Source organism: Leucoraja erinacea, chromosome 5, assembly GCF_028641065.1.
Source record: "Leucoraja erinacea ecotype New England chromosome 5, Leri_hhj_1, whole genome shotgun sequence".
In the NCBI taxonomy this organism is placed as follows: domain Eukaryota; kingdom Metazoa; phylum Chordata; class Chondrichthyes; order Rajiformes; family Rajidae; genus Leucoraja; species Leucoraja erinaceus.
In genome coordinates, this window is record NC_073381.1 from 85,123,600 (window position 1) to 85,145,017 (window position 21,418).

At 46.1% G+C, this 21,418-nt stretch overlaps 1 protein-coding gene across 1 annotated transcript in view; it reads right to left on the reverse strand.

The window, feature by feature from the left end:
* Window positions 1-21,418, reverse strand: part of LOC129697508 (dynein axonemal heavy chain 8-like) — a 641,267-nt gene that overhangs the window by 508,439 nt on the left and 111,410 nt on the right. The window contains 2 exon segments of the mRNA XM_055636144.1: window positions 19,866-19,967; window positions 20,056-20,163. Of these exon segments, the coding sequence (XP_055492119.1) occupies window positions 19,866-19,967; window positions 20,056-20,163 (210 nt within the window).

Genomic DNA, 21,418 nt, shown 5'->3' on the forward strand with positions numbered 1-21,418 from the left:
TGGTGGCGTTGCAGAGTCAGCCTGGGCCCCAGGCAGCTGCAGGGCCTCAAGTGGCCCATTCCCCGTCGAGACACCACACTCCCTCCTGTTCTTCTCTGCGAGTTCTTCTCTGCGACCTGCGTCCACCACTGCGACAGACGAGTCAAGCCTACTGGCCGATTCCCCCGTCGCCAGTGGGCAAGCTGAACCTTCTCGGTCTATGGGCCGCGGGATTCTCCAGCCAAGCGCATAGCGTGTCTCTCCTTGCTGTGCTGGAGGCTGGTCCTGATCCTGATCCAGGTCGGCTCTGCACCAGCCGCTGGGCCTGGTCCAGCACATCTGCGCAGTGCTCTCCAGGAGCTTCTTTCTGCGCTGGTGTAGCATATGTTGAATGAATGAATGCTTTATTCTCACATGTGACAAGTCACAATGAAATTCCTTGCTTGCATACCTTGCCAAAGTACGCAGTAGACGCCCATGAAGGGTGCTTACAAACTACCCCCCCCCCCCCCCCCCCCCCCCTCTTCTCCAGCACCAGTTCTGTGGTGCCTTCCGGTGGTTAGGTCAATTACTATGTGAACCCTCTGCAGTCAGGGTCGGGTCACATGACTGGGTAATGGCGGGAAACAGTTGTCACAAGGTATTGTGCCCTAGTATATATAATGAACCCTCGGTCAATCTTCCCCCATTCGTGTGTGTGTTCTCTTTGCTTTGACAATAAAGATCTCTTTGATTCACCATGCGTGGCTTGTTTATTCGCCCGCTATTTTGGTGACCCCGATGATCCAAAACGGTAATTTTGGATTTAAACTATGCACGCAGCCAACAATCAACCTCAACAGCCCAACAAAATGCTGTCTCCCTGAACTGCACGTGTTCTCGGCATCGCAGCCCCAAGTGTGGTTTCAGCAAGCCGAGGACCAGTTTCACATCCGATGCATCACGGCTGATGACACCTGGTCCTTTACCTACACGTGCCGCCGGATCAGGCCAAATACAAGGGCCTCAAAGCACTGCTCTTGCGGACCTTTGGGCTCAGCCGCCTGGCACGCGCAGCGTGGCTCATGCACATGGGCGGCCTCAGCGATTACAAGCCATCAGTTCTCATGAGCGAGATGCTCACCCTCATGGACGATCATCAGCCCTGCCTGCTCTTCAAACACGCCTTCTTGGAACAGATGCCGGGCGATATCCGCCTGCTTCTCACCAGTGAGGATTTCGCAGACCCCCTGCAGCTAGCAGACGAGCTGTGGCAAGCCAAGCTGCAGGGCGTTGGCTCGATCGATCTGGTGTCGGCAGTGCCTCGGAAGGTCCAGAAACCAGGCCCTGCATCCGGAGTTCGGCTGCGCCGCCTGTTCCGAATGACCCCAGTACTACCACCAGCACTGGGGTCCCACAGCCCATCAGTGCCGCCCACCCTGCTCATGACCACGAAATAACGGGGCGGGTCGTTAGTAATCGCTGCGGCAGTTGGCCTGAAATATCAGCCTGAAATACGCTTGGGATAGACACTTGGGACGATGGTTCCATGTTGATACGGGCACGAATGTTAGCGTTTTGCCCCCGTCGGGGGTCAACACTTGTTCTGGCAAGCGGAGGCCTTCTCTGACTGCAGTAAATGGCAGCTCCATACGGATGTATGGGGTTGGCACGATCCCGCTCATCTTTGGTCCCTGCCATTTTACGGTGGCTGACGTCTCCCAGCCGTTGCTGGGCGCAGATTTCCTCCGGGCCCAATCTCTGTTGGTGGATGTGGGGGGTTAACGCCTCGTTCATGCTGCGACATTGGAGCCGATCTCCTTACGCCCCGGAGCATCCGCTACGCCACGCAGCGACCCGGTGTCTTCCGAGGACAATATTTACGCAGATACTGGCGGACTCCCCGGACATTCTGACTCCACAATTCCATTCATCCAGCCCCAAGCACGGTGTGGTGCATCACATCCTCACCTCAGGCTCCACGCACGGGCACACCGATTTCCTCCCAACAAACTCTGTATCGCCAAGGCAGAGGGGATTGTACGGCGCTCTAACAGTCCATAGGCATCTCCTCTTCACATGATTCCTAAGGCGTCCGGTAGTTGGCGGCCTTGCAGGGAGTATCACCGCCTCGATTTACGACACAACCGCAGACCGGTACCCTATCCCGCACATTCAGGACTTTTCTGCCCTTCTAGCTGGCACCCGTTTCTTCTCCAAGGTTGACCTGATGTGGGGCCATCATCAGATCTTCGCCCACATGGAAGGATGTGCCCAAGATGGCTATTATTACTCCTTTTGGGCTTTTCGAATTCCTGCGAATGCCTTTTGGCCTAAAGAATGCTGCGCAGGCTTGTCAGCGCCTGATGGACACGGTGAGTTGCGGCCTGGAATTTATGTTCATTTATTTAGACAATATTTCCGTTGCCAGTCGCACCCGTCAGGAGCATTGTGCGCACCTCCACCTGCTCAGCCAGCGGCTCAGCGAGCACGACCTGGCCATCAACCTGGATAAATGTTGGTTCAACCTCAGTACCATCGACTTCCTGGGCCATCGCATTACTCAGCATGGTGCGATCCCGCTCCCGGACAAGATTGCCATCCGCCGGTTTCCGTGGCTGTCCACAGTGCAGGGAATCCAGGAGTTCTTGAGTGAATTTTTGGTGATTGGTTCATGCCCGTGGCCGGACCTGGCGGCCGATGTTCCAATTTCTGACCGGCAAGCAGCAGGACATAACGTGGCACGCTGAAGCCGTGGCTGCTTTTGATGGGTCCAAGGAGGTGCTGGCACGGGCGACCATGCTGATCCATCCGCGAGCTACTGCACGGACTGCTTTGACAGTGGTTGCCTTTGCATGTTGGAGCAGTTCAATGATGGGTGCGGGCAGCCTCTGACCTTTTTCAGCCGGTAACTCAAGTCTGCGGAGCAGAAGTACAGTGCCTTCGACCGGGAGCTCCTGGTGTTGTACCTGGTGGTGAGACACTTTCGTTATTTCCTGGAAGGCCGGGGTTTCACCGTCTTTACAGATCATAAGCCTCTCACCTTTGCATTTGCGAAGGTGTCGGATCCCCGGTATGCTCGGCAGCAGCGTCAGTTGGCTTACATCTCAGAGTTTACGATTAGCAACCGCCACATCGAGGATAAAAACAACCGGGTTGCTAACACGTTGTCTAGGCCCGTCATCGATGTGATCCTGGATGTCGCTCTGCCTTGGCGGCTGCTCAACTGGAGGATGCCATGCCAAGACGCCTGCCTACCGCACTAACATCTCCGGGCTGGTGTTAGAGGACATGCCTTTTGGCCCAGTTGCTACCACAGTCCTGTGCGATGTCTCCACTGGTCACCCGCGACCCATCGTTCCGGCCACCTGATGCTAGCGGGTGTTCAGACGCTAGCGGGTGTTCAATGTTATCCATGGGTTGATGCACCCTATCATCAGGGCGACGATGTGGCATGGCTTGCGCAAGCACGTCGGTAACTGGGCCCGGGAGTGGGTTCCGTGCCAGACGCCCAAGGTCCAATGTCACGTCCGGGTGCTTATTCAAGAATTTGCCATGCCTCATCAGCGGTTCGACCATGTTCATGTAGATATCGTGGATCCGCTGCCCACGTCCCGAGGTTTCACGCATCTCCTTATTGTAGTGGATCGTTTCACGCAGTGTCCGGAAGCTGTCCCGCTGCGTCGTGTACACGTGCTCCTGCTGCCCATTGGATTGCTCGCTTCGGGGTGCCGATGGACATCTCTTTGGGGATGAGGGGCTCAGTTCACCTCTGAGTTGTGGTCGGCTATGGCTTGTTGGAGGTTTCAGCTCCACCATGCTACGGCCTACCATTCCCAATGTGGAGCGGTTTCACCGTCATCTGAAGGCCGCCTCAAGGAACGGAGTGGATTGATGAGTTACCATGGGTTTTGGTGGGGATTCGTACTGCCCCGAAGGAGGACTTGGCTTCATCTTCTGCGGAGTTGGTGTATGGTGCTCCGCTTACTGTTCCAGGGGATTTCGTTCCGGCGGTGCGTGGGTTGCAGGAGCCGCCATTCTCTGTGTTAGTCCATTTACGGGAGAAGGTGAGCACGCTCGCTCCTGTCCCGACGTCTCGCCATGAGGTGGTGCCTTCCCACGTTCCATCTGTTCTCCAGGACTGTTCATTTGTGTTCCTGCGCCATGACATGGAGCCCTTCCGGGTGCTGCAGCGTGGACTTACTACTTTTGTTTTGGACATGGGGGGGTCGGCTTGAGACTGTGTCGGTGGCTCGGTTGAAGCCTGCCCATGTTGACCTGAGTCAACCTGTGTTGGTGGCCCACCCTCATCGTCGGGGACGTCCGAGGTCCCGCCCATTCCCGCCTTCTCTATTGTCGGGGGTGTCCTCTGTGGGGGGCGATGTGTGTACGAGGTCCGGTTGCCTCATTCGTCTGCCCTTTCGGTTTTGTGCCTCCCATTCTGGGGGGAGGTCCTGTGGCGCCACCCGGGGGTTAGGCCACTTACTATCCGAACCCTCAGCCGTTCTTCGAATCTTCAATTCAACATGCATGGCTTTACTCATTCGCACGCTATATTTCGTTCTTTGTTCTTCTCCCTTCCCCCCTCCCTCACAGCAGTCCACCCATGCCAGGTCCCCATTGTCCATTGTTCTTCACGGCAGTCCCTCCACGCCAGGCCCCCATTGTCCACTGTTCTTCACCCCATTCCCCTTCATGGCTGTTCCCTCATGCCGGGACACCCGTTGCTCTTCACCCTCCCCCAAGGCGGTCTCCCCCACGCAGGATCCTTCTTCATTCCTGTTCTCGGCAGCGACGTCCTCACTTCACCTATCTGTCATCGTCCATCGGTCGACACCATCACTGACCGCCACACCGACCTCTCCACTAACGCTGCCGGGTCCTCTCCCGAGGCCTCCATGGCGCCGACCTAGGCCTCAGACATGGTGCGGGCTCTGGCGGCCGTGGGTCCGCGGACCCCGTTGGCCGCTCCATTTGAACCCGTGCGAGGCTCCTCCGACCTGTGAGGCCCCGGCTGGGCTTCTTCGCGCCATCCGGGAGGCATCGAGACCACGGCGCCTGGCAGGAAGCCTACTGCTAAGCGGCGCGGCGGGAAGCCTTACAGGTGGCAACAAAGGTGGAATCGAGTTTCTGAACTCAACCTTTGATTTCAGTTCAGGACTGTTTTGCATTATGCTCTAATATAGAAACATAGAAAATAGGTGCAGGAGTAGGCCCTTCGAGCCTGCATCATGGCTGACCATCCAACTCAATATCCTGTACCTGCCTTCTCTCCATACCCCCTGATCCCTTTAGCCACAAGGGCCACATCTAACTCCCTCTTAAATATAGCCAATGAACTGGCCTCAACTACCTTCAGTGACAGAGAATTGCAGAGATTCACCACTATCTGTGTTGAACATTTTAAAAGGCAAATACAGAGCTGTGTTACAGGTGTGTGTGAACCGACACAATAGACTCCAGATCCTTTTATGTGTGGGACTATAATGTAAAACAGCAGCTACAGGAATCGACTAGACATTGTCAGGCTATCTTTGTGGTGTCTGCGTGGCAAGATGGCGTCCAACGGCTGACTAGGGACTTTCGATAAGAACCGTGAAACCTTTACCTCCTATTGTGAGCAAATAATAATGATTTTTAGTACAATAATATTATTGAAGTTAATCAAGTGGAGTAAGAGCACAAAACAAGGCCACCGGGGAATACAAAATGGCCATTCCATTAACTGAAATTGGTCCAGAAGTTTATGCAACTCTCACCAACATCATAGCCCGAGAAAGCAAAAAATGTTTCAAAACTTGATGCTCACTTCATCCCTAAGCCCGTAGAGATTGCAGAAAGTTACAAATTTCAAACAAAAAAACAAAAGTCTGTCGAGACTGTAGGTGAGTACATTATCACATTGAAGAAGTTGTCTCTACGCTACAATTTTGGGTCATTTCTGGATCGAGCTTTGCATGATGGATTTGTATGTAGATTGCAATTCCTCGAGTCTTCTGGTATGTCACTTAAGACTCAAAAAAAGGAAAAATCTCCATTGGAACCCCTCAATCCCCTCGCTTGCCAATCAGTATCTGGAAATGTGTGTCAATATCTTTGACACTTCCTTCCCTAGCTATGCTCTTGCTTATAATATACATTAAATGTAGATTGGCTATTGCATGCGAGCCAATCATAGTGTGTGTTAGTAATAGCTCCGCCTAGTACGTGCTTTATGTTATCAAGACCTCGCAAATGCCAGTCAGTAGATGTAGCAGCTCGGAGCTGTAACATACTGCAGATCCTATCCCGAAAGTGATTCAATAAATATCTGTTGTATCTTAATGTGTGTTTGGGTCACATCATTACATGGTGTCAGACAGTTAGTCTTACCCACACCGTTTAAGTTAATTGGATTTTATTTTATTTTGATTAGTTTGTGTCTTTACCATCTCCATTTTGGCTAATTTGTGTCGCCGCCCGTGCCCTTTGATCGTTGATTCAGACATTGCTGAACGACGGCGTCTTATCGAACGTGACTACACTCATTATGCTCACATCGTTCATCGGAATGACCCCCCAGAAGTGCGTGCATCTGTTTTGTTCAATCTTGCGGGACCTGAGGCAATGAATCGTGCCAACAACTTCACTTTTGTTCCTGCTGTTTTGGATGACAACGGCCAGATCCGTGTGCCGGCAGAAACTATTGACGACCCTGTGGTTTTGATAAGAAAGTTTAGAGAACTGTGTGATATGCCTTAGAACCATATTATTAAAAGAACCAAGTTCTATGCTCGTTTACAGCAGGTCGATGAGCTTATTGAACAATTTATCAGCGGTTTGAAGCACATGGCTGCACACTGTCGATTTCGTGGTTTAAGGGATGAGTTAGTACGAGATAAGCTGGTAGGTGGAATGCTTGATAGCAAGCTGAGAGCTGAGCTTCTCCAAAACACTGAATTGACCCTTGACCAAGCAGAGCATGTTTGCCGTATTTCCGAGATAATATCTCCCCACTCTGACCCAGTGCCTTTTAGTCCCCGCCAGCAACATAGCGTTAATCTTACAGACTTCTCCTCTCGCAAACCCCCTACCGGGACTACTGCTCGCTGTCAGAATTGTAACTATTTTCATGCGAAGGGTCGTCAGTTTTGCATTGCCTACGGGAAAGCCTGCATTTTCTGTAAGAAATTGAACCATTTTGCATGATGCTGTTGTTCCCGTGTGACTCCTAATGCTTCAAGGACAAGCCTGCACCTGCTTCAGCAGGAGTTCACTGATACTGACTCCCAAGTGCCTGAGTTGTCGTTCCCCGCTTCACTCTCAGACAGCGTTGATAACAGTTCTGCCATCCACTCCCACCTCCCTTCGTCTAACGAGCTACTTGACCCTAAAGTAACTATGTTCGTGAATAACAGGCCTCATCTTGCCAAGGTGGACATGGCGCAAAAGTGAACGTCATATCATTAAGGGAGTAAAAAAAATTGCAATGCTGAACGTATTGATAAGGCTTTGGGGTTACGGGGGACGGGTTCTGCATCAACTCGGAAAAGCTGATTAAAGTGCACTGTAGATGCACCTTACCTTACATTTTTACATTGTTAAAGCTAATTCAGAGACTTTGCTCGGTATCAATGCATGCCACGATCTAGGGCTGGTTTACTTTGGACGTGATGTCCACAAACTCTGCCTCACTGATGAGCCCACTCCGCAGCTACTCTCCCAATACCTGTTTAATGAACTTCGCAAGTTGCCTGTCTAATATCACATTACTGTTGATCCTAAAGTCACACCCGTGGTCCGAGCGCCACATTGTGCCCCACCATGCCATGCGTGACAGAATACACGCTGAACTCAAACGCATGGTCTCAATGGGTGTTATTGCCGAGATAACTGACCCGTCCGACTAGGTTTCCACCATGGTCGTTGCAATCAAGAAAAACAAGGAGGAGATCCGTATCTGCATCAACCCCAGAGATCTTGACACTGCCATCAAGCGCCCACATTACCCAATGCGAAACAAAGAGGATGTCGCTGCACAGATTAGCAACGCAGCAGTACTTTCGGTCCTGGATGCCAAAAGCTCCTTTTGGCAGATTCCACTAGACCCAGACTCGCCCAAACTCACCACGTTCGGTATACCCTTTGGCAGCTTCAAATTTCTAAGAATGCCTTTCGACATCAACTCCGCCAGCGAAGTCTTCCAGCGCACTATGGAACAATTGTTTGCAGAGTACCCATGTGCCATCATTGTTGATGATATTCTCGTCTACGGTTGCGATTTGGCTGAACATGACGCTAATCTGAAAAGAGTACTTGACCGTGACAAAGACATTCAGCTTAAACTCAATCCACTAAAGTACAGGTTTCGAGTTCCTGAGGTCACTTACGTCGGACATGTTTTTACCAGCGACGGTCTCAGACCAGATCCGCTGAAAGCTGCAGCTATCAACGAACTGCCGGTTCCTACTGACGTTTACAACGATTCCTCGGTATGGTTAACTACCTGGGAAAATGTATTCCCAACCTCAGTGACATATCGGCTCCCCTGTGAGAACTGACACACAAGGACGAGGCATGGTCCTGGTACCCGCAGCACCAAAGGGCTTTCGACGCTCTCAAACTGCAGCTAGCTAATGTACCTACACTCTCCTATTTCCATCTGGAGTTACCAGTAACGATCACCTGTGATGCATCCCAGTACGAGTTAGGCACAGCATGCCTGCAGGCCACTTCTGACGGCGATCCCGTACGCTAACTGACACTGAACAGCGCTACGCCCAGATCGAAAAAGAACTGCTAGCAGTGGTTTTCGCCTGCATTGAATTCAAGGACTTCATCTTTGGTAAAACTGTGACCATCGAGACTAACCACCAGCCGCTGGTCACCATTTTGAACAAACCAATCCACGCTGCACGACTACAGAGAATGATGATGCAACCATAATATGGTTGAGTTCTTCATTAGGATGGAGAGTGACATTGTTAATTCAGAAACAATGGTTCTGAACTCAAAGAAAGGTAACTTTGAGGGTATGAGACGTGAATTGGCCAAGATTGACAGGCAATTAATTCTAAAAGGGTTGACGGTGGATATGCAATGGAAGACATTTAAAGGCTGCATGGATGAACTACAAAAATTGTTCATACCAGTTTGGCAAAAGAATAAATCAGGGAAGGTAGTACATCCATGGATAACAAGGGAAATCAGGGATAGTATCAAAGCGAAGGATGATGCGTACAAATTAGCCGGAAAAAGCAGCATACCGGAGGACTGGGAGAAATTCAAAGACCAGCAGAGGAGGACAAAGGGCTTAATTAGGAAGGGGAAAATAGATTATGAAAGAAAACTGGCAGGGAACATAAAACTGACTGCAAAAGTTTTTATAGATATGTGAAAAAAAAGAGATTAGTTAAAACAAATGTAGGTCCCTTGCAGTCAGAAACAGGTGAGTTGATCATGGGGAACAAGGATATGGCGGACCAATTGAATAACTACTTTGGTTCCGTCTTCACTAAGGAAGACATAAATAAATTGCCGGAAATAGCAGGGGACCGCGGGTCAAAGGAGTTGGAGGAATTGTGTGAAATCCAGGTTAGCCGGGAAGTGGTGTTGGGTAAATTGCATGGATTAAAGGCCGATAAATCCCCAGGGCCAGATAAGCTGCATCCCAGAGTACTTAAGGAAGTAGCTCCAGAAATAGTGGATGCATTAGTAATAATCTTTCAAAACTCTTTAGATTCTGGAGTAGTTCCTGAAGATTGGCGGGTAGCTAACGTAACCCCACTTTTTAAGAAGGGAGGGAGAGAGAAAATGGGGAATTACAGACCAGTTAGTCTAACATCGGTAGTGGGGAAACTGCTAGAGTCAGTTATTAAAGATGGGATAGCAGCACATTTGGAAAGTGGTGAAATCATTGGACAAAGTCAGCATGGATTTACGAAAGATCATGAATCTTATAGAATTTTTCGAGGATGTAACTAGTAGCGTGGATAGGGGAGAACCAGTGGATGTGGTGTATCTGGACTTCCAGAAGGCTTTCGACAAGGTCCCACATAAGAGATTAGTATACAAACTTAAAGCACAAGGCATTGGGGGTTCAGTATTGATGTGGATAGAGAACTGGCTGGCAAACAGGAAGCAAAGAGTAGGAGTAAACGGGTCCTTTTCACAATGGCAGGCAGTGACTAGTGGGGTACCGCAAGGCTCAGTGCTGGGACCCCAGCTATTTACAATATATATTAATGATCTGGATGAGGGAATTGAAGGCAATATCTCCAAGTTTGCGGATGACACTAAGCTGGGGGGCAGTGTTAGCTGTAAGGAGGATGCTAGGAGACTGCAAGGTGACTTGGATAGGCTGGGTGAGTGGGCAAATGTTTGGCAGATGCAGTATAATGTGGATAAATGTGAGGTTATCCTTTTTGGTGGCAAAAACGGGAAAGCAGACTATTATCTAAATGGTGGCCGATTTGGAAAGGGGGAGATGCAGCGAGACCTGGGTGTCATGGTACACCAGTCATTGAAGGTAGGCATGCAGGTGCAGCAGGCAGTAAAGAAAGCGAATGGTATGTTAGCTTTCATTGCAAAAGGATTTGAGTATAGGAGCAGGGAGGTTCTACTGCAGTTGTACAGGGTTTTGGTGAGACCACACCTGGAGTATTGCGTACAGTTTTGGTCTCCAAATCTGAGGAAGGACATTATTGCCATAGAGAGAGTGCAGAGACGGTTCACCAGACTGATTCCTGGGATGTCAGGACTGTCTTATGAAGAAAGACTGGATAGACTTGGTTTATACTCTCTAGAATTTAGGAGATTGAGAGGGGATCTTATAGAAACTTACAAAATTCTTAAGGGGTTGGACAGGCTAGATGCAGGAAGATTGTTCCCGATGTTAGGGAAGTCCAGGACAAGGGGTCACAGCTTAAGGATAAGGGGGAAATCCTTTAAAACCGAGATGAGAAGAACTTTTTTTCACACAGAGTGTGGTGAATCTCTGGAACTCTCTGCCACAGAGGGTAGTTGAGGCCAGTTCATTGGCTGTATTTAAGAGGGAGTTAGATGTGGCCCTTGTGGCTAAGGGAATCAGGGGGTATGGAGAGAAGGCAGGTACGGGATACTGAGTTGGATGATCAGCCATGATCATATTGAATGGCAGTGCAGGCTCGAAGGGCCGAATGGCCTACTCCTGCACCTAATGTTTCTATGTTTCTAACTGCAGCGATTTGATTTCAACATCGCTTACAAGAAAGGTAAAGACATGTACATAGCAGACACGCTACCCAGAGCTCCGCGCAGAATCAACGAACAACAACTCTCCGAACAGGACGAATTCTCAGTCATGAAGGTCTCGTTTGTGCCAACTGATTATTTAAGCAGCCTAGCTGAACACACGGCTGCTGATTAGACTTTACAACTGCTGCCTACAGTCATCCGGTGCGGTTGTTCTGACAAACAGTCCAACACCACACTCGAAATACGCCCCTACTTCCTGGTTCATGACGAACTAGTGCTACAGGACGGAATCATAGTCAAAGGCAGTGTTTCCAGCCGCCCTCCGGGACGAATACTATAACGACATCCACAGGGGCTCTCCCGGCATGGAGGCAACCCTCCAAAAGGCGCAAAGCATGTTTTACTGGCCCGGTATGACCAAATACATACGAGAAAGAACTGAAACATGCGCTGTCTGCAAAAGCCTGACGCCACATCAGCAGAAGCAGCCCTTACTGCCACAACCAGTCCCTCCTCTCCCGTGGTCCTCGTTAGCCACCGACATCTTCGAGTGGCACGGGAAACACTATCCGGTTCTTGGTGACTCTTACTCGGGCTGGTTCGAAATAGACCTACTGCAAACCATTTCTTCGGAGGCAGTGATTTAGAAGCTGCAACGGCACCTCTCCGTGCATGGCTCTCCTGCTTGTATACCAGCCAAGCCTTTAAAAACTTTTGCTAAACGATGGGACTTTCAACACGTTACCAGCAGTCCCGAGTTCCTGCAGTCCAATGGACTCGCCGAATGCGCCATTCGGGGTGCAAAACAACTCATGGAACGATCATACCTTGCCAAATACCTGGACTTACTCAATCTACGCAACATTGCACGGATCCTGTGCTATAATCCTGCTCCAATAATTTATGAATTTATATGACAATGAAAACTGAATCAATGTAGATATCTGATTGAATGACAGTCCGTTTACTATTCCAGCAGATAAGATTAAGGAGAACCCAAACCAATTTTCTAAGTCTATGAAGGGAAACAGGGTAACAAAATAGAAAACAGGGCCCCTCAGAAACTATAGTGGTCACTGGAGATTTACAAGATCCTCAATGAATATTTTTCCTTTTTTTACCATGGAGAACATGAAGATTGAAATGGTTCAATGGTACTTTATTATTATGTGTTACAGTGTGAGGTGTACAGTGAAAATCCTTGTTTTGCATACAATCCAATAACATTCTACTATACATCAGCAAAATAGTCTGATTTAACTGGGTTGCATGCAAAACAATTTCACTGCATCCAGGCATCTATAACTTGAGAAAGACTTGTGAAGGAAATATTTGACAAAGTCCCGCATTGCAGATTGGTTCAAAGCATAAAAGCCCATGGAGTCCAACATAATTTAATAAATTGGATCCAAATTTGGTTCGGTGAGACAAGGCATATATGGTGATGGTAACGGGTTGCGAGTATGTGTGTAGGAAGGAACTGCGGATGCTGTTTTAAACCAAAGACACAAAATGCTGCAGTAACTCAGCGGGACAGGTAGCATCTCTGGATAGAAGGAATGTGTGACGTTTTGGGCCAAGACCCTTCTTCAGACTGAGTCAGGGGAGACAGAGATACATAGATAAGGAAGAGAAAGTGGTCAAAACGAGACAAAGGGGATGGAGTACAAGGAAAATGTAGAATAGATCATTGTTAGCTAGGCGAAGGTAACAACAAAGCAAACAGGTAATATGTAATTGAGGACAGACTGTTCGGAGAACTGAGAAGGGGGGAGGATGTGAGGATGGTAGTTTTTGGCTGCAGAATTATACTGATCAGTTGGTAGGATTGGAGAGAATAAGAGATGGAATTTAAACCTGAAAGATGTGAGGTGCTCTATCTTGGCGGATATAAGTTTAGAGACAGAAGTTGGTGGGCGATAGGTGAAAACAGATAAGGAAAGGAAAGGGCAGATGAAGCAAGCTGGGTGACGACAGAGGCTGGAAGGTGATAAGTGGGACTAAATAAAGAAAGGATGATGGAACCAGAGGAGAGAAGGAGGGATTAACCGATGGAGAAGAAACCCAGGTGGAGAAGTGTGTGAATGACTGGCATGTGGGCAAGGATAACAAATCTAGGTAATGGGGAAGAGAGGGGATGAAAAAAAGTAAAGGACTGGAGAACCTAGAAATGTTAAAGTGACATGGGGAAAGTAGGTTATTTTAAATTGGAAAAAATTAACCATTGGTGACCTAAGCATAATATGTGGTGTTATTCTTCTGGTATGCATTTGGCCTCACTGTATATTTGGAGAAGGCTATGGATAGAGTGGTTGGTGTGGTTTTTAGTACATGACATTTATCGTATTTTGATTTGAACATAGTGTTCTCCTTTGTTTAACCTTTCCTTATCCTCCTCATCTTCCCCATGCTCTTGTTCCAACATGCCGGCTATATGAGAACTGAAAGTCCGTTCTAATGAAAGCTGCCTGACTTATTGAATGTAACCAGCATTTTCTGTTTTTATTTCAGATTTCCAGCAGAAGTGATAATGGGGAATAAAGAAATGGCAAATGAATGGAATAAGATAGTGGAGTGGCTATTACTTAGGAGAAGGTGCTTGGGAAGCTGAAAGGTCTGAAGGTGGATAAGTCACCTGGACTGGATGAACTGCACCCCAGGGTTCTGAAAGAGGTGGCCTTGGATATTGTGGGCGCATTAGTAATGATTTTTCAAGAATCACTAGTCAGGAATGGTTCCAGATGATTGGAAAATTGCAAATATTACTCCGCTGTTCAAGAAGGGAGCGCAGAAGAAGAGTGGAAATTATAGGCTGGTTAACCTGACCTCAGTGGTTGGTAAGATTTTAGAGACCATTGTAAAGGATGAGGTTTCTCAGTACTTAGAAGCACATGATAAAATGGGCCGAACTCACCAAAGTTTTGTGAAAGGGAGATCTTGCCTTACGAACCTGTTGAATTCTTCGAAGATATAAATAGGACAAAGGAGGATCAGTGGATGTGGTTTACCTGAATTTTCAGATGACGTTTGATAAGATGCTTTGAAAAGAGGCTGCTAAAGAAGATGATAACCTATGGTATCAGAGGGAAGGTGGCAGAAGGCAAAGAGTGGCAGTAAAGGGAGTTTCTTCTGGTTGGCAGCCAGTGACTAGAGGGGTGTTCTGTAAGGGTCGGTGGTGGGGCTGCTACTCTCCACATTGTATATCAATGATTTGGATGAGGAAATTGAAGATTTATGGCCAAGTTTGCAGTGTTACGATAATTGGTGGAGGGGCAGGTAGTGTAGACAAAACAAGGACTCTGCAGAAGAACTTGGACAGGTTGGGAGAGTGAGTAAAGTGGCAGATGGAATATAGCAAAGGGTGGAGTCATGTATTATGGTAGTAGGCATAAAGGCATAGACTATTTTCTAAATGGAAAGAAAATTCAGAAATCGGAGGTGCAAAGGGATGTGGGAGTTTTGGTGCAGGATTCCCAAAAAGTTCATTTGCATGTTAAATCGGTAGTAAGGAAGGACTAGAGGACTAGAATATTAAAACAGGGATGTAATGCTGTGGCTCTCTCAGGCACTGGTCAGACCATGGAGACGGTTCAGGGGAGGCTTACGAGAATAATCCCAGGAATAATTGGGTTAACATATGATGAATGTTTGAGAACATTGAGCCTGTACTCAACAATTTTAGAAGGATGAGGGGCGGGTCCTCATTGAAACTTAGCGAATAGTGAAAGTCATGGATAGAGTGGATGTGGGGAAGATGTTTCCACTAGTGGGAGAATCTAGGGTCAGAGGCTATTGCCTCAGACTAAAAGGACGTACCTTTAGAAAGGAGATGAGGAATTTCTTTAGTCAGAGGATGGAATTAATTTTCACAGAAGGCTGTGGAGGCCAAATCACTGGATATATTTTAAGCCGGAGATTGACAGATTCTTGATTAGCACTGATGTCAACGGTTATGGGGGAAAAGGCAGGGAAATTGAATTGCAAGGGAAGGATTCATCCATGATTGAATGGTGGAGTAGACTTGATGGGCCGAATGGCCTAATTCTGCTCCAATAATTTATGAAGATTTACATGATCCTCAATGAATATTTTTCTTGTTTTTACCATGGAAAACATGAAGATTGAGATGGTCAATGGTACTTTATTATTACGTGTTACATTGTGGGGTGTACAGTGAAATTCCTTGTTTTGCTTACAATCCAATAAAATTCTGCTATACTTAAGCACAATAGTCTGATTTAACTGGATTGCATGCAAAACAATTTCATTGCATCCAGGCATCTATGACTTGTGAAAGACTAGGGAACTTTGGGAAGTTAATGGTGATGTCTTGAGGACAGTCCGCATTGCAGTCGAGAAGGCGGCGGATTCCTAAAATGTATAAAGGTAGATAAATTATTCGGGCCCGATCAGGTTTATCCAAGGACATGGTGGGAAGCTAGAGAATAAATTTCAGAAGCCCTGATTGCAATATATCAGTCACTGTTAGACACTTGTGAGATACCGTCACATTGAAGAGTGGCTATTATTGTGCCTCTATTGAAGAAAGGTTGCAAGGAATAATTTGGTAGCTATCGGCCAGTTAGAGAGGATTCTGAAGGATAAAATATATGTGCAACTGGAAAGACAGAAGTTGATTAAGGATAGTCTTCATGGGTTCGAGCATGAGTGATTGTGTCATATGAAGTTGAAAGTTTTGAAGAGGTAACCAAGGAGGTTGATAAGGACAGGGCAATAGATATTATCAATATGGACTTCAGCAAGGTCTTTGATAAGGATTCACATAGTAGGCTGCTTTAGAATATTAGATTGCCAAGGGTCCAGAGAAAGCGAGCTAACTGGATACAGATTTGGCTTCATGGTAGGAAACACAGGGTGGTGGTGGTAGAAGATTATACATCTAGCTGGAAGCCTGTGACTGGTAGTATGCCTCAGAGCACATTCTGCGTCGATTGCTGTTTGTCATCTATATCAATGATTTGGATTAGAATGTGCAAGGCATCATTAGTAAGATTGCAGATGATGCTAAAATAGATGGTATCGTAGACAGTGAAGATGGTTATCATGAATTACAGCGGGGTCTAGATCAGTTGGGCAAGTGGGTCAAAGAAAGGCAAATGGAGCTTAATTTTGATAAGTGTTAGGTTTTGCATTTTGGAAAGTCGAACCAGGGAGAGGCCTTCACAATGAACAGTGTAGGGCTCTGGGGAATGCTGTGACACAGAGGGATCTGGGTGTACAAGTACATAGTTCCCTGAACTTGGTGTAACGGGTCGTGAAAAAGGCTTTTGGCATACTGGCCTTCATCAGCCAAGGAATTGTGTATAAAAGTTGGGACATTATGTTGCTGCTGTACAAGATACTGATGAGGCCGCACTTGGAGTAATGTGTTCAGTTACGGTCACCCTGCTTTTGGAACAATGCCTTCAAGCTTATTAAAGATGTTCTTTAAAGATGTAAAGATTATTAAAGATGTAATAACAGCGCATTTGGAAAGCAGTAACAGGATTGGTCAAAGTCAGCATGGAATTGTGAAGGGGCAATCATGCTTGACTAATCTTCAGGAATTTTTTGAGGAGGTAACAAGTAGAATGGATTAGGAAGAGCCAGTGGATGTGACATATCTGGACTTTCAAAAAGCCTTTGACAAAGTCCCACACAAGAGGCTGGTATGCAAAAGTAGAGCACATAGTATTGGGGTAAGGGTAGTGACATGGATAGAGAACTGGTTGGCAGACAGGAAGCAAAGAATAGGAATTAACGGGTCCTTTTCAGAATGCCAGGCAGTGACTAGTGGGGTGCCGCAAGGCTCGGTGCTGGGACCTCAGTTGTTTACAATATATATTAACGAATTTGGACGAGGGAATTAAATGTAACGTCTCCAAGTTTACGTATGACACAAAGCTAGGTGGCAGTGTGAGCTCAAGGAGGATGCCATGAGGCTGCTGGATGATTTTGATAGGTTGGGTGAGTGGGCAGATGCATGGCAGATGCAGTATAATGTGAATAAATGTGAGGTTATCCACTTTGGTGGCAAGAACAAGAAGGCAGATTATTATCTGAATGGTGTCAGATTGGGAAAAGGAGATGTGCAACTAGTTCTGGGAGTCCTTGCACATCAGTCACTGAAAGTAAGCATGTAGGTAAAGTGAAGAAAGCTAATGGCATGTTGGCCTTAATAGTGAGAGGATTTGAGTATAGGAGCAAGGAGGTCCTACTGCAGTTGTACTGGGCCCTGGTGAGGCCACACCTGGAGTATTGTGTACAGTTTTGGTCTCCTAATTTAAGGAAGCCCATTCTTGCTATTGAGGGAGTGCATCGTAGGTTCACCAGGTTAATTCCCAGGATGGCGGGACTGACATACGATGAAAGAATGAGTCGACTGGGCTAGTATTCACGGGAATTTAGAAGGATGAAAGGGATTCTTATAGAAACATATACAATTCTTAAGGGATTGGACAGGCTAGATGCAGGAAAAATGTTCCTGATGTTGGAGTCCAGAACCAGGGGTCACAGTTTAAGAATAAGGGGTTGGCCATTTAGGACTGAGATGAAGAAAACATTTTTCACCCAGAGTTGTGAATCTGTGGCATTCTCTGCCACAGAAGGCAGTGAGGGCCAATTCACTGGATGTTTTAAAGAGAGAGTTAGATTTAGTTCTTAGCGTTAACAGAATCCAGGGATATGGGGGGGGGGGGGGGGGGGAAGCAGGAATGGGGTACTGATTTTGGATGATCAACCATGATCATATTGAATGGCGCTGCTGGCTCGAAGGGCCGAATGGCCTTCTCCTGCACCTATTTTCTGTGTTTCTAAGCTAGAGTGAATGCAGAAATGATTTACAAGGCTGATACTGTGAATATGCAGGTGTTTGGGTACTTTGGAAAATGGAAGATTTCTGTGAAAAGATCAGCAAAACCTGCTTGACACCATTTGCAGAGAGTTGCAGAAGCATGTAACATAGATGGCCCCAGGGAGTCTGAAGCCTGGGAAGGGGTTGCTAAAGGTTTATGTCCATACGACCTGCAAATTGCTAATATGTCTGGGATTGTTCAGGTGGAGCTATGCCATGATGCTAAAGACCTGCTTGGGATTGGTTGGGGAAATGTTGTCTCAACTACGTTGCAATACCTTACTGTGGGTACTTCTGATTGGTCCAGCAGAGTGGTCTCACCAAAGATGTTTCTTTATTTAAAGATAATGTTTCTTTACTTAATGGAAGTGTTTCTCCCGGTGCTATATGTTGAAACTAAGTTATGTATTGTTATATGATTGGGCCAAAGAGTTGTCGTTCTATGTGTTTTGTAGCCAGTATCAGTAATTGGCTTGTAGGGGGTTGCCTCTCCCAAGTAATGTCATGCCCTTAGTTCAGAAGTGAGTGGGTAATTCTTTGAGGTGGGTCGGTTGATTTTGACTTCTGTTCTGTTTGCACAAAATATTGTTGTCTTGCGTGAGTGGATCGGCGACCGTCCCTGCAGTTTGTTCCACAATAAAGTAATGTTTTGGAACCAGAGTTCGGCTTAGTGTTTGACTAAACCAGAATAGGGGTAAGAGGTGTAGACCCGGAATTAACAATACCAGGACCCAAGGACTTGAGCTATATGGACAGGTTGGGCAGGGTGATATTACATAATCGTGAGGAGAATTGATGTGTTTTTTCTCAGGATTTTCTCAGCAGAATCAAGAACTGGAGAGCCAGGTTTAATGGGAGAGGGAAAAAATTTAATGTGAAGAGCAACTTCACCCAGAGGATCGTGGGTATATGGGACACGTTGCCAGATGAAGTAGTTGAGGCAGGTATGCTAATAACATTTTAAACATATTTGAACAGATACATGGATAGGAAAGGTTTAGAGTGATATGAGCCAGGTGTGGGCAAATGTGGCCAGCTTGGATATGGCTCATTGGCCGACTTGTTTCCAATACTTTGATTCTATGACTGCCTATGAGCCTATAACAATGAGGATGGGCAGCATGTAGAAGACTACCACAATTAATATAATCTCTCAGAAATATTGTAGAGTATCTCAAAGACAGGCAAGGCAGAAGATGCATTTGGGCTACTTCCTCAGATTCCATTTGAAACATGAATGTCACTGGAAGCATGTTGTACCCTTATGGTGGGTTGTGCTCCAGTGAATGAATGGTGAAGAATGAGTGAATCATGATTACTATCAGAATATTGGCCAATTACACATATGACTCATTTCCAAATACACAATCTCTTACTTTTGTGAAATAAGGTGAATTGACATTCACCAACCACAAAGCAAGGTAAATGATGCCTAAGGCACCTTGGAATACATGGAGGTTTGCAGTGCTGGTAGTTACTTATTTTCAGACATCTTATTTCTAGTTATCATTGAATAGTGTCTCAATGACCAAGATGCACAACATTGGTTTATACTTCAATAGAACCCCAGAAAGAGCCAAGCATGTAGGGGCATTGATGATTGAAGTTCATAACCAAGGTCTTCCATATATAAGAAAAATGCAATGATCTCAATTCCACACAATTTTACAATGCATTGCTACCCCCATCTCTTCATACCAAAATCAATTTAGAGAACCTTCCTGAACTGAATGACAGGTAAATCTATCCCTTAAATAAGCATATATTGCAACAAGAGCTGTCCAGTCAAAATTCAGGAGTGCATCATGCAAAGGAAAGCTAATAATATAGAAAGATTCACCTCCATTCTTTTAAAAATGACATGAGAATCCTGATCCCATACATGAACAGCACCACCATCAGTTATATACTCTTTGCAGGCTGTAACCATTTGGTTTGTGACCTAAAGTTGACAAAGCAAAATACAATAATAAAATTAATAAAGTGCAGAATGATTCAAAGATGAAACACAATCAGGGTATAATGCCTACCTTTATAAAGAGGGAAGTCATCTGTTGTGAGGTGTTATAGTACCTTGACACATTGTGGATCATTTGAATTGCATTTATCAAATTTGGAACACCTTTTGTCATGGTCACCTAGAAATTGAGCATAACAGTGAGAGATAAAATGTTGAAAATACTTCACAGACCAAAAGTTATATTACCTGAGGTTCAGGTTTAGATTTATGATTTCACATGTAACAATGTATAGTGAAAACCTTTTTGTTAGCATGCGATCCAAACAGATCAGATATACCATTCCAACTCGGGTACAATAGATAAGAGCAAATGGGAAGATACAAAGTGCAGCATTGGAGCACATCAGTTCCTTAAACAAAGACCAATGTCCTCAATTGAGTAGAGGTGAATCAATAGTACCCTGTCTTATGGAAGGACTGTTCAGAAACCTGAAAACTTTGTTCACTGAATGGAAGCTCTTCCATGTGGGAATAAACTCAGGTCACAGCTAGAGGGATACCTCTTGAGGTTGCTCGTGATATTTTAAACATAAATACTCAGCAGGTCAGGGAGTATGTGTGGAAAATAGACGAGTTATTGTCTTAACAAATTTGTTTTGCCTCCTCCCCAATTCCAACAAAGAATCTTCAACCTAAACCATTAGCTCTTTTCCTCTTCCATTGATGGGGTATGAACTTTTAGGTATTTCCAATTTTTTGGGTTTTATTCCAGATTTCAAACATCTTCAGATTGTTTTGATTCTCAATTAATGTTTCAGATTGATAACCATTGATCAGAACTGAAACTCTGATTTTCTCTCTCAATTTTCTTGTATTTCTAATCATTTGTATATCAGATTAACCGGTATCTGAAGTTTTCTTTGCTTTCTATTCAATGACATTTTAAAATTTAGCGACATACGACTATTCAAGTTTGGATGAAATGTTCTCGGAACATCAAAAGGAGAGAAAAAATTGTGATATTATAACGTATAACAGCAACATGTCCCACAGCAAATATATGAACCTTAAGCCAAATTCTAGGAGATGCATAAGTCCTGTCACCATTTCTTTACTAGCAGTGCAGAAAATTCACTGTTTTCGGATCCAAACAGAAATCTTCTGCATTTCAATGATAACATTGATAGAGTAAAAATATTTCTGAAGAATTTCAGTCATTATATCCCACCCGAGCAAGCCCAATGGTGGGTAAGTATACTACTATTAAATGGTCATCCTATACTCTTATTGGACAATAAAGTCACGTAATACTACTACTTTGCATAGTAACAGTTATCGGTCTGGAATATGTGCTAGTGTAGCGGCACCTGGTGGTGAAGCTGTGTATTCAGAACCCTCGTCATTGGTCGGGACTGTCACGTGACCGGGGGTTA